Raw genomic sequence first — 14,815 nt, forward strand, 5'->3', positions numbered from 1 at the left:
TGAGTCACCAGCCTAGTGACCTAATCACAAAGCATCTTTTCTGTAGATAACTAAAACCAAAACAATTTCTTATGGGATAAAATAGTGGGATAAAATAGTGACCCAGTTCTGCTCTCATTCACATTTCTGCAACTCTGCTGCTATCATCATAGTCACGGAAGGATGGGCCTGGCATCCTCAAAGCCTATATGTGTATATATATCACATATATATATATATATCACAGTACATGATGTAAGACACCCCTAAAATAGTGATCTTTGCAGCCAGAATTTTCTTCTGTCTTCTTATAAGGCATGAAACATTATCAAAATACAGAATCAACTCCAACAGCAGCTGCTGTTGAAGATAAATGACTATAACCAGTAAGTTTTCATGAACATCAGTTAAGCCAATATTAAGAACTCTGCAAAAACTATTCTATTGTTTGAAAGCACCAGTTGTAAGGGCTGATACCGTAATGGAAGATGGACCTTAAAGGTAGCAAACTGGGTCAACATCTCACTTGCTATATGCATCTCAAAAAATCAGACATTTGATGGAACATTAGAAAAGTAACCCAGTCCTTTTTTCTCTTCCTATATATATTTTTTTAATTTTAAAACATCCCAGTCTCCTCCCTCAGGAAATGCAGAGCCTTAAGCTGCAAACTTGCATAAGTTGAGAATACAGATTTTTTTTTTTTTTATGATTGCGAAATATACAGAGAGATACTTATTTTTTGAATACCAACATCTTCGGTAACTATTATTTTGGTACTTACCATGGTTTATCCCGTGATACTTTTGAAGGAAAGACTGTGTGCTGTTTGCTACTGGAGGTAAGTAGATTGTCTTTGGGCGTTTTGAATGGCTTTGAGTTGCTGCTGACAGGGTTATGGCCGCTGATACAGGATTTCGGTTTCATCTGTACTAGGGATGTCCTGGAATTGCAGGCTGGAGAAGCTGGAGAAGGGGAAGGTTTACACATTGAACCGTGTCTTCGTTCTGTAATGGAAAAATAATAAACTTTATAACATTTCATAGGTAAAAGAAAAAAAAAAGAAGTCGAGGAAGAGGAAATTGTTCCTCTCTATGCTTGTTAAAATGATTTCATCACTCCAAAGAACACCAGTTCATTACTGTTGTGAATGTAATCAAGCCAAATAATAATTAAACAAAACCAATTCCATGAACTGCTCTGAAAAATGTAAAAAATAGTAAAATAAATGCTAATAATCTACCAGAAAATTTTACCAAGAAATCTCAAACCATTTTTTAAGCAATAAGCAACGACCAGCATCTGTGTGAGGTATACTAGCTGCCATCCAAGCTCTTTTATGTAAAGAAGAAAGAGGAGAGTATGTAACAACAGCTCAGATGACTCGGTGAAATACTCTAACAGACGTGGGATTGCTTCTGTAATGGTTTATGAAGAATTCATGTGACTCAGTTATTGGGCAGTTTACATTATGACTATCTTGTTTCAAGTTTAATGGGAAGCTATAAGGAAAATAATGGGAAGACTGAAAAGTAGCAAAAGGTCTACTGCTCCCAGCCCTTCCAGAGAGGCAGGCTCTGCCTGGTTCGTAGCTTGGAGGTTATCTCCAAGCACCAATCAAGGTAAAAGTTTATTTTTTTCCACACAGAGCAAAAGCAAAGTGCAAAAAAGCAGACAGTTTATGTATCGGTTACAAACGTTGCATCTAGAGGTCAGGCCCATGTGTAAGGACTGTTCACGCTCACACGAGAGACCTCTTAAGTACTGCAAAAAGCAAGGCCTGGCTGACCCAGCAACAGGAGAACAGGCTTCAGGGCAGACACACTTCAGGAAAATTGTTTGGGTTTGGTTATTATTATTTTTTAAAATCTATATGTCCTACTCCTGATACTGTTAAATAGATTGTTTTATGAAGGTATTTGACCATTCTTTACAAATTATATACTTCTCCAGGGTAGAAGTGCTAGTGTTTGGCCAGCCGGCTGGATCACAGTGTGCTGCAAACAACGGGCTTGGTGCTGCGAACTTCAGCACAACTACAAAATATCACAACAGACAGGAGTTGGCTTTTGCTGAGAGGTGCTATAAATCCTTAACAGTCCTGTCCTCCTATTCATGGGAACACCCTTTCCCCAACACCTTTGCCCCACGGCGAGCCAGCCCGGTGCTCCCCAGCCAGAGGCAGCGGGCCACGAGCACACTGGGGGAAGAGGAATTTTCTCCTTCAACACACAGCAATTTTTCCTCCTCTGAAGCCTTCAGCACTTAACTTGAAGAATCCAAGTGGGTGCTACTCTTTGAGTGTGCACAGCATTGCCTTGTCAGCCAAGAGCACGTTAAGGAAGCAACAGCAACCTGCTGCTCCAAGGGAAGGTTTTGTATTTACACCATCAACCCTGTGCTCGCTAGTTTGATATTTCAAGGATAACTAAGAAAATTTTTCCCACAGAGAATCAAAACATGACAATTTGTCTGGCATCCTCACAAAAACTTGCCAGTAGCAGAAGGATTCATCCATGATTAATTTGCAATAGACAAATACCTCAAGAACAAAGATAAATGCTTAAAAAAGAAAAACCAAATATTCCAATATCTCCAATGACTAAATAAAGGCATTTTCTATTAAAGGTCAAGCACTTCCACATCTTCATGTTCCCAGCTTTAATTACAAATGCTGAAATTCCCCCCAGATTCTCCTGCAACCGAAGAACAAAACAGTCATTTTTTTTTAAATACAAAAAGTAGCTCCCCTCACACCCCAAATGCCAACTGCCATTTGCTGGTTTTCACCCCACCACACACCTCAGTGTGCAGCCCCTACCTTTAAAAGTCCCTTCAGGATGTAGTTATTTTACATTTATTTCACCTCACATCTGTGGCAACAACCGTGTAAGCTATGCATCTGCCTCTGAAATGCAGAGTTCCATTCACACAGTATTTACTTCATTAAATAATAGTTATTGTTTCAGGATTCATCAACCTTCTCAGCAACTATTTAGTCAATTTAAATTAGCTTAATAAAAATTTGCAACTGTCACATGAATTACTTGAGGGCAGGTGAAGAGGAACTGCTATGTAACCAACAAAACCAAGTTGTATATAAAGTGAAACTTGAGAAAAAACATAATTTTCATACACAAATTATATAAATTCAAGATTAATTACTCCAGTCTTCACCACAGCTACTGGTTTTCTCAAGACCGACTGCCTTCTAGTAAACTGTGTCTTCAATATCATCCCTATGGATATATTTGGAAATGAAATACACTACTCTGTTATTAAAATTAATCTTCCAGAAAGACAGACATTCAAGATACTGACCATCTAAAATTATATTTTAAAGTCATCTAAGTATCACATACCATAGCAAGTTATTTTTTAACAGTCTCTTTACACTGGATTTTTAGTCAAGCTAAATGTTTGGTGCTTTTCCCTAGACAACTTTCTCAATTTATTAATTCCCAAGAGCAAACCAGTACATTGACTTTGGATTTTTTACTATAACATAGAAAATGGTGGAAGAAGCACTGTTGTGATATGACATCCCACTATTTTAAATAAATGTTAAAAGCTAGGGAAGGAAAAGATTACAAGATTACTTATATTATCTGAGTGTGTCAGACTGGTGGTCATTCTTGTGGTCAGAACCAACTGCTATATTTGGCGTTTCCTTTTACCTCCTCAAACTCCCCTTTTGCCCCAAAACATGGCTACAGAAAGTCTTCCACATTTTAGACTGACTCTGATACATATTTGAGAATTATCAGCATTACCCATCTTCTCTTGAAATTTCCTAGAAGCAAGATGGAAATTATGCCCACTGCAAAGTCATACAGGAGGAAGAACATAAATAGCCAGTGGCACATAACTGACAGTACTCTCAGAGAATGCTTGGACAGGTAAAATCTGCACGCTTACCCAGGTAAGTGAACGTCACTTTAGTGTCAGCAAGAGAAAGTGTACAGCAACACCTTGCAGGTAGAGCCACAGGGGAGAGGTGGAAAAGTAACTCCCCCCAAGAGGGCAGAAAACCACTGTTTGAACTGGGCAAGCATGGCCGCAGGAGGCTGGGGTTGCTGAAGGTGTGAAACGTCATAGACAAATCTCGATGGTGAGGGGCACAAATCATAACCAAATATTGATATATTCCTTCTCAAGAACTGTTAGGTTGCCTTTTGCTTCCTCCTTCCTTACTACGTGTGTGGTAGTGAATCAGCCTTAGATATTGATAAAAAGTTTCAAAGAGAAATAATGGGAATAAATGACAAAGCAACAAGGCTGTCAGCCGTCAAAATCAACTGCTTAAACCAGGGTCGTGGTGCTCCTCTATCAAACTGAGTTTCCTGGTCACATCTGTTTTTTAAAAATTTCTACTAATTTTTCTATTCATATTTTACATATATACAAGGAATTACACACAATATAGAAATCTGCTATTATACAGCCTACGTAATAAATTAATATGTGAATAAAAGGTATCTGCACATCAAAAGTTGTTATAAAATTAGATATTCACACACTAACACATTCAGGAGACAACCAGCCATCTGTGTAAAAAATTTCTACGCTCGTTTGCAGTTCATGTGTAGACAGATTAGATCTAGCAGGACAGGTGAACTTGTACACACACAGCTGCAGACATGGCTGTCCCTGTTTACGTACAGAAGTGGCATAATCACTGGACATAAAGGAACCTAAAGTAGAATGAAAATTTTTGCCCCTAAAAAATGAAAAATTCCTGCAAGGCAACTAGAAAACCAGTTACCGCTCACAAGATACTAACCTAAATTCTACATGCATTTCAGTTTCTGCAGAAGCCTGCAATGCGATGAATGTGTGCTCAAGTCTAAAATATGAGAGAACTTTTCCGATTCATTTAAATACTTCCAAATGGATGTTTACACTCCACATATTCTGTTTTGTTTCTAAATACCAGTTGCTGTCAAATCCAAGAGCAGAGAGAACACAATCAAAGTTACAATCCTCTTTACCGCATTAATCCTTCTGCAACCTCTCAGCTGTCTCAGTGCAGCCGCTGCAGCAAGTGACAAGCAACATGTGACTTCTGCTGTCAAACAGTTAATGTATTAATGACATTAATCTCAGAGGAAAGTTTAACACTTTCTCACTGAATTAAAGAATCTGTTTCAGATCAATATCTGTTATTTTTTCCAGCTAGTGGCAAGAGTCTGAAAGCCCAATGCCACATACCGTCCTAATGCGCAGTGCAAACTCTGCATCAGTAGTATTGCGAACAATCTTAAACTATTCCAGGAGATTCTCCACGTCCTATGGAAACATGGATATAGTCCAACTTTCTCAGCCAAATCTGAATTGTTTGTAGATGTGAAGTCCTTATGTTGTTGGAGACTTTAACAGTGCCTGAATCTCCAGAGCTTCTCTCCCATGCCCTTGCACTCTATTTCTATTCCTCCTTCCTGCATCCTACACAATGCAACCCCCTACCCTTCCCCAAAACCTCTGCTGCAGCTGCCAAAATCCTCTAGGTCTGCCTTTGAATCTGTAATTCCACTGGATCCTCTCTGACTGGTCACCAGGGAATACTAGCAGCTGTTTTGCAGGAAACGCCACATCTCCTCCTAATCATAAGCAAAAAAGCAAAGCAATAGAGAGGCAACATGAGCTCCAAAGCCACAAGCACAGCATGTGGGAAAAAAGAAGCAAAACCACATTCTGAGCAGTAAGTATCTTCTCGAATTTTTGCCCCTACTCTCACACAAGATCAAGCACTCACTTAGCTCACTGCAAACCTTACAGACAACGACACAACAGTAAATAGGTTGCCATTAAAATACGCCAACCATATGTTTCCAGGTGGACTGCAGCAGTTTTGTACCCAAAAAGATCTTTATATGATCCTGAAACTGCAGATATCTCTAATTTGGACTACAAACAAAAAACATTGCTTAGTATATCCCACCTACATCCATTCTTACCCAACATGCGCTACTCAAAATTGATCAAATCAAGCGAACAGCTTTTGCCCACAGTTAGTGTCTTCTCCATCGGTGAGACACAGAAGATTGCAAAGGAAAAAAGCCATGACACAGCTTGAGCGTAGATAAAGACATGCCGTTGGTCTTTCAGTATATTTTTGCAGGTAGTTGAAACATAACTACAACAAAAAAATCCCTCTAACGTTGTCAAAAGAGAGACACTAGAACTCTGTCAGCACCAGTCATTTTGAAACATGACTCTCATTTAGCACGATCTGACTTCCTGCGTACAAGAGGCCTAAAGCAAAAATCAATTTTAGGTTGACCCATAAATAACTCAGAGACCCAGTGTTACGGATTATAGCTTGGCATTACATTTGGTAAAAACAAACAAAATATAATTGCTAAAACCCAGAAAGGTAAAAAAGTTATTTACTGTTAGCAAACATTACAGAATAACAAAACTCCTTTTAAGCTTGTATTCATCACAACCCTGGAGTTCATAGCCCTTTTACTTAAAATAGCATAAACTAATTTCCAACTGCCCCTAACACAATATGAATACTGTTTGTTATTCTCCATTTACAGTATTTAAGCAGATGGTAATGCAATTTAGTATCTCATCCACGACGTGATTCTGTTCCAGTAATGTATCAGTCTTGTTGATGAAGTTGTTACTTATGGTAACTCCATACACCACCTATGCACAAATTACAGTTTTTCTATTTACAGTATATCCTGAGGTGTTTTGTTGCACAGCCCTTCACTGTGCAAAGTTGAGCAGTGCATACTTACAATTTCAGCAAACAGTAAGTGAAACCTGCCACCTTGTACTGATCCCCGTTCAAAGTTTGCAAATGTACTTGGCATTAATTCTAATAAAACTAAAACAGAAAAAAAACCCCACACATGCCCGAAAAGCAACAGCCAGCAACCAGAAAACTGAACAACTAGACTGCTTGCAGAAATGTGTCATCCTCAGTAACTGGCAGCTGGTTCATAACAAGAGTTCATAAACACCTTGTAAGCACTTTCATTTTGCAGCCACAGTCTGAAAAAAACCCAGTATGTGAGGTTAAGCGAAAATAAACTGGGATTTGATGCTAGCAAACTACAGCATAATGTTGCAAGACCAAAGGGTAACTTTACCAGCTTTTTTGACAAAATACTATTCCAAGTCCAGCTGAAAAAGTTTGGAAATAATATCTGCAAACCGTTCCACCCTTCTTGCGCTGCGCACTGGAAAGGAAACAGCACAGTCGGTTTCATTTTGATACTTCTTGTAAACTGACAAAGGAAATAAACTGCCAGCTCAAACCCCCAGACTGATCCGCTGCATAAAACGCAGCTCGACAATCACAAGCTTCATTCCAGGTCAAATGACATAAGTGGGAAATTATCAAGTGCTAAAATAACCGCCGTTCTGCTGGTGTTTATTTACAAAAAACACAAGCTTCGCTTTCTGACATAAACCCACTAAAACGATTCTCCATTTCACAAAGTCTACAAGTGAGTAGGATCAGCAAAATTATGCAAAACATCCTGCTAGAAGAAGAAATGTAAACTGAGCCACTTACAGAGAGGAGCAGGCTGCCAACTTAATCTGATTCTACGACGACTGTAAACATGTACTTTTGGAACGTGAAACGATTCACATTGCCACAGATGCCGTCAGAGAAACACAGCAACGTGATTAGGTATTCTGCACACGGTAAAAAATCAGGCAGATGACCTGCTGCAGCAAATACCAGATCAGCGCTCGCACACACCAACTGTTTTGACTACAGGCACTTGTTAAGCACCAAGTTTCAGGTCCTACCAGTTGGACACCAGAACTGATCCTGTGCCAAGAACAACAAGCGCTGAAAACGGCTGCGGGTTTTTTTTTCTTTTTTTTTTTTTTTTTTAATAATTGTTGATACAACTCAAGTAACTGCAAAAATGAACCAAATGCAACATTAAAATTAGCAAAAAACATAAATGTATATTTAGAGGAAGACACTGCATTTTTTCTTTCTCGATTCAGGAAAGAAGGAGGGTGTTTATGTTTAACACAGTAGGATGAATCTGCTGTTTTCCTGAAAAATCTTTTATTTATGGGATAACTTGGCATTTACCAGGGTAATTATAAGAGACAGGAGGAATAATCTCTAGCATATCACTAAATTACTCTTAAGTGGCCAAATCTCTTAAAAATGACCAAATTCCATAAAAAGCCACACACTCAGCATTTCCCAGAACACTCCATTCCTCTTCAGTAGAAAGCATAAAAAAAAAAAAAAAAGGTCAAAAGGAACTCCAGCACGGCAAAAAAATGCTTCAGATAGTGTGATTAATTACACTAAGTGTAAAATGAAGCTGCTGGGTACTTGTCTGCTTCTTTTGCAAGGATTTTGAGATCTAAAGACGAAGCTCCAAGGTATCACTGACGTATCAGAGAGAAGGAAAATGATGGAAGAGTGAATACCTTGCTCTGGTGACAATGTCAGTCTTTACATCACTGAGCTGGAAGACTAGATTTAACTCTGGTGTCAAGGCCTGTTTCTTCAGCTATAAAATGGGATATTAATAATTTAGGGTATTAACTTGATTAAAAAAAAGAGTTGGAGATTTAAGTAGGAATTCATCACTTCTTGTAATGACACAATTCCACACGTGTAATCAGCATTTGCCACCTGACACAGTGCTACTGTGGAAAAAATGACAATTTTCTACTATAAGTCATACATGTTTCTCAGCCCAGCAAGAACCAAAAATCCCCAGGCAAAAATAAATAACAGAATCCCAGGTACACACTTTTTTGAGTGACACCACCAAGAAAAGCAAGGAGAGCTTATGCATGGAGATTTCCCATTCTGCTGGAGGAGATGCTCTGGTAGTCCAACGTTGAACTAGTGAGACATCCTGATGTGTCTGGGAGTGTTTGACGTAAATACCATCTCACACCTCGTGTCTGGTGCTTATACCACAAGGACAGCCCTCACCATCCTTTTGCACCAGTTCCTCTGCACTGGTATCTTATTACCCACTGACCAGTGGTAATGGTATTTCCACCATTTTTGTTCTCAGAGCAAGGAAATGTATTATCAGCCCCAAACTTAGAGCAGGTACATTACGTGAAATGCTAAAATATTCCTAGCAATCAAGCAATGGTACTTTCCTTCAAGCAAAGATAAGCACCGCCGAAAAATCAGAATTTTGTGGGTGATTTTATACGTGAAGATAAATCTTTTATTTGGCTATTTGTTGGATGTAAGAAAAAAGTATCTTTACATTTAATACTGAAATGTAAGAAGAGGAACAGCACTCTGGCTTACTAAATATACAAATTTAAAAGTAACTCACCTATTCATTCCTCCAAACACCCGACTTAAATTAATTTTACCCCAGACACACTGTTGCAAATAGAGGAAAATTTAGTATTGCCATCCTCTCATGCTTCGTATTGTGTTAACAGACCTGTTTCCTCAGGCTGATCTTTCAAGGTCATCTGATGATACATATTTTTATTTATTTACTTAACTTATCAGGTAAAATATTTCACTGTACCTCTGTCTCCATCTTTAATGATATTTACAAAATAACAAAAAAAGTAATTTATGTACATTATTGTTTTAGGAAATCATCAGATGTTTCCCCTCATCTATCATAAAACTATTACAGAAAACTGATACTTCTTTAATACTTTACTTAATCCAGACAGATACAACAGCATTTCTTTTCACAGATAAGAAAAGATAAGCCACAGAAGACTGAGATGGGACTACTGAGGTAGTTTGGCAAAAAACAATGCTGTACAATGACTCTGAGAAAACAAGCTATTGTTTTTAGGAGACTTATGTTCTTGATCTGTTTTTGTGCATAATATCACGTCAGATTTTATTCAGTATCAAGATAACACATCACCAGCTCATTTTACCATTCCTTAGAAGAAGCTTGTACAAAACCAGTAACTTTACTGAAATTAGCCCAGAATAATAGCTTTGCGGGACTTGTACATCATCTATTGTTTAAACCTTCTGGCTTTTTCAGCTCTATTATTTGGGATCCAAAACCAGCACCTGGTGAAACAATGTATTTCTTAACAAGCTGTTTTAAAAGCAGAGAAATAATGAAAAATATTTTTCTAAACAACTGTGGGTTTGATCCCTAAATTCGCTTCATCTCTGGTACCCTGAGCTTCTCCGCCCCAAGCACCCTCACCATTTCATCCCACAACCACAGTCCTTTGCCCCCCTGCAAAAGAGACAGGATAAGCTCTGTCTGGTCTGTAGGTACACCTGTGACAACTGTCAGTACAAGTGTGCTACTGTCACATGAAATACTGTTCTCTAGGGGCACATTAATTAAGATGTTTCTTCACAGTTGCTGATTTTCACAAGTTTGCCAATTTGGCTTCAAAAATATGAAGTTTCAGCAAAGAGTTAAAAATTCTTAAGACAAAATTGGTATAATCACATAAGTCTTATCACTATTATTATTACTACCACTATTATTATAATGATTATCATTTTTTAGGAAACTCAAGTCAAAATTTATATATGAAAATTTTTACTTGCTTTTCTGTGTTTGCCACTCCTCATGGATACTCTCAGGCGTCAAATTAATCCCCTTAGAATATTCTGACATTTCTTGAAAATCCAGGTAACCAAACAGATGTGCCGAACTAAGAATCATAGAATGGCTTGGGTTGGAAGGGACCTTAAAGATCACCTAGTTCCAACCCCCCTGCCGTGGGCAGGGACATCTTTCCACTAGACTAAGGACACTGTTTTGTTTTGAAAACTGAATGAGCGTATATTTAAGTTTCAATTTCCTTTATCAAACCCTGATACAAAAGCAGCATAACTGACAGTGCAGAGTATTTCCTAATTCCAGGTGTTTTAGATAAATCAGCTCACTCATCTTTCAGGAACATTATTTACCATAGATAATAAAATCTATATTTTAGAGTGCTGCAGGAATATCCACAAGTGATAACCCCTTAATACACAGCCTCCGAAGTGAATGTGCAAAATAATTCCTGAAGAGGTCACTTGTTACGTTTCCCTCACTTTATACAATAGCTCTTACAAACAAGAAACCAAACTCTCAACCTTCTACATAACAAAACTGAATAGGTAACACTGAAAGACATACCCAAATGCAAAATTGGGGTCTGTAGGGCATTTTTTTTATCTGTTCCTCTCCCTTAAAAATTCCTTTAGTTCTATATTTACATGCAACTTAAGATCTAAAAAGATGGTTTATACTTTAACTTGCATCATTTATGATTTCTAACTGTGCAAACTAACCAAACTCAGACCTAACCGCACATGAACAAAATAAATGTCAATCAACCTCTGAGAGTCCAAGTGACAACTACTTCGTGTTCTGTCTCTGAATGCACCTCTTAACCATTCTTCACTGCAACAAACTTCACATATTACAAATTACTTGTTTTGGATAAACTATGTACCTTTTCATAATACTAACAGCTTTTCCATCGTCGCCCTGAATGGGAGAGTGTGTTGTATGTCTACAATTTTAAATGTCTGTTCTACCTATATAAAAGATTTCATTCAGATGGGCCTTTACTCAGTTTTTTCAGGCTACTATATAATCAATAACAAATTGAGACTTCAAAATTTGTTGAAGCATGGTCAGTGTTTCAGATACTGTGTGAAGAAAGGTATTTTCCAAGGCCACACAGTGATTAGAGAGCAGATCTGAATTTAAGGCATTCCAAGATTATTCACCCACTCATGTTGCCTCTGTCATGTATTAATGTGTCAGGAATGGCACAGGGAAACAGGCAGATGATTTTCATTACAACTACCTACCAAGGTGCATGAACTCCACAATGTGGCACAGCTCTGCAATTCAGTTTTCCCTCCTACCACTTCCAACGCCTTGAACAACCTGTCATCCAGTGCAGGTGGTTCCAACTTTCTATGCAACTTCTCAGAAGCACACACAGACTAGATTTTAGAAAAACTTCTAGGAAAAAATAAACGTGTAGATGCTCAACAGCTGAAGACATGGGATATTTTTCCTATGAGGCGCTCTAATTACTTCCTATAATTACTTACATAAGCTCATTGGAGGAAAAAAAACCCCACTTGTTAAAACAAGGCATAGCTCAACTCAGAACAATTCTTGCGAGTTTTAACATGGACAGTAAGCAAACAAACCAAGATCATCAGAAGACCAACTTGTAAGCAAGTCCACACAAATGAATTAGTTTTACCTGAAGACATGTAACTATGACATATGTGACAGGAGGTCTCTGAGAACAAGCATGCAATAAACATCTTTCCAAGGTATCAAATGTTTGACATCTATCAGTTGTTTTTTATTTAAACCACCTGAGTTGACTGAAGCATAGGTAAAACATATTAGGATGATTATTTCCTACCAGGGCTTAGCTGGCTTTTTATAGTGCTAGAACCTGGCTTCATCCATGCTTGGTGTAACATGTCACTTCAGGTGGGAAGAACGAATAGTATATCCATTTGTCAAGAGACGAGAGTAGCCTTTTGTCAGCCAAGAAATGATTACAGGGCGAGTAAGCTTGGAAGCTAACAGGAAGAAGAGAAAACAATTTTAAGACAAGGATTTCAAAGTGAGTTATTTATAGAGTCAACATTCAATTATCCATGGTCAGATTATCTGTACCAGAGATGCAGAAACAAATCAGCTCCAGCTGGGCTCAGTAGCCTAGGTACAGTTTGGTGCAAATGTTCCTGTACTTCTAGGGACAGCATAGGTCCAGAAATTATGCAACAACTGTTTTTCAGCATAAGACTGCAGTCCTTTTTTTTTTATCTGAAGTGAGACACTCGGTTGTCTCTGTATGGCATGCATTGGGGAAAACAGGAGACTCCAGATGAAGCCATCACCTTGCAGCGTTACCCCCGTGCTCTGGGTCCCAAAAAGTTTTATTAACTCAGGCACAGTGTCAAGCCTGAGCTGGCTGTGTACATTCCTGCCATGCTGTGTCAGGGCTGCATCCTCTGCCTGGACGCTAGGGAGCTGGGGCTCGGTGCGGACAAGCACAAGGTACTTGTGACAACGCAGGAGCCAGGCACTAGCCAGCATGGCAAACACTAATAAACCCAAATACAGCTGGGATGACCTCCGTGCAGAGAGACTGAGCTGTGAGATCACTTGAGATTATGATTTACAGTTAAGTCATTTAAACCAGATATTCAAATAAGGGAAAACTTTGAACACAAGCTTTCCTAACTAAGAAAAACACAGCAAGAGACAATACCAATCCAGCTTAAAGCTGTTTTCCTGGCCACAATGCCAAAACTGTAATTGACAGTGAAATGAAAAGGTAGACAGGGAAGGAAATGGAAAAAATCCAACATTGTACTTCCTACCTGCCAATTTCTTCCTCGGAATCAGACTATCTGTGTTCATGATGAAGGGCTGAAACCTTTCTCCATCTGTCAGGAGACAGCAAACTCCAGAAGAGACTTTATGCTCTTTAGACTCTTCTGGAAGTTGTCCCTCCTCATCAAATTGATGCTGCTATAGTTGAAATAAATCCTACTGTTTAGAGATAACAAGAGATACTTCTAAATTGGAGGAGTTTGAAATTCAGTTTATTTTTTTCCAGCAATGGGAGTCACTTGACCAAAGAGGCAGGGAAAGGACAACAAGCAGGATACCGGCATGAAAAATCTCAGCTATAATCAGCTGACTCCAGCTTGATTACAGAGGAGGAACTAAACTCTGTATTTGGCAAATGGATCACAGAGCAAGTCTTTTCTAAAGCTTTTTGCTGAGTCTGCCAATTGGTAGCTAGACAGTACAGCAGATTTAACCAGCAATGGCTAACAAGTGAACCAAAACTAACCACGCCTGAGCTATCACCCCTGGGATTTGCCTACTGTATCTAAATACTGAGAGAAAAAGGTTTGTTTACACTGAAGAGCACAATGTGTAGCAGAGAACTGCTCAAGTAGTTTCAAATGATAGCAAAAAACAGAGGGTCATAGACCGTAGGACAAGGTAGAGAAAGAAGGTTACCTATCCCACCAGAACATCATTGTAACACTTGCAGAAATCTGCAGGTCCTAAACCTACAACCTTACTACTCCTCCTTTCCTTCTCCCTAGTCCCAAATGCCTTGACTTTCCAGGTTGGTTAAGGTCTGAAAAACAAGTAATTAAAGAAAAACAGTAGTTCAAAACCAAAATTCACTACAATAGATACTACTTATCACAGAACTCTGGCAGTTCTAGTTGTTATTATTTCTCCTTACATTTCAGATCCTTAAATGCCTACTGCCTAAAAGGTGTTAGCAGTGGAAGTTACAGAAGGCTTATTGTCTTTCTTTGCTGCTTTACCTTAGGACATGAAGTTTATTCTTGGTATTAGGGACTAACATATTTTGGAAGGTTTAACATTCAGACAACAAAACCTGAAAACTTATCTTCTGTTGTACAGTATTTGCAGGTCTCGTGTATGGTATTTATCTTGGAATACATACTAATGATGACAGCAGCACAAGCACGAGAAGGGAAAGGACTCAATTACTGTAAACAACTGGGAGCAAAAGACCATTAAACGTTCAACAATTCACATCAACGGAAGGTTTAAAAGTTTTCACCTCTTATTTACTGTAACAAGATTAGGTCAACACTCCCCTCCTCCTCCCTAATCCCCATCAAACTAGGAAAGACCATACATGCAAAACCACTGCACTAACTCACTGCCCTGCTGAAAGTCTCAATTGCTGTTAGGTTTGAGGAAAGACACCCAAGGTACTGCCCCTTCCTGGGGGCTACTGCCACAGCAAATTTCAGCCTGTAACTTCCAAGTAAATTGGGTGCATATCTATCAAGCACATACACACGAACCACACTTACATAAACTTTCCACTGCCT

The 14,815-nt window shown here is 38.7% G+C and overlaps 1 protein-coding gene across 1 annotated transcript in view; it reads right to left on the minus strand.

Moving 5' to 3' along the window:
* Positions 1 to 14,815, minus strand: part of ATXN7L1 (ataxin 7 like 1) — a 119,982-nt gene that overhangs the window by 30,398 nt on the left and 74,769 nt on the right. Inside the window, 1 exon segment of the mRNA XM_068401695.1 lies at positions 764 to 986. Within this exon segment, the coding sequence (XP_068257796.1) occupies positions 764 to 986 (223 nt within the window).

This window comes from Nyctibius grandis, chromosome 5, assembly GCF_013368605.1.
Source record: "Nyctibius grandis isolate bNycGra1 chromosome 5, bNycGra1.pri, whole genome shotgun sequence".
In the NCBI taxonomy this organism is placed as follows: domain Eukaryota; kingdom Metazoa; phylum Chordata; class Aves; order Nyctibiiformes; family Nyctibiidae; genus Nyctibius; species Nyctibius grandis.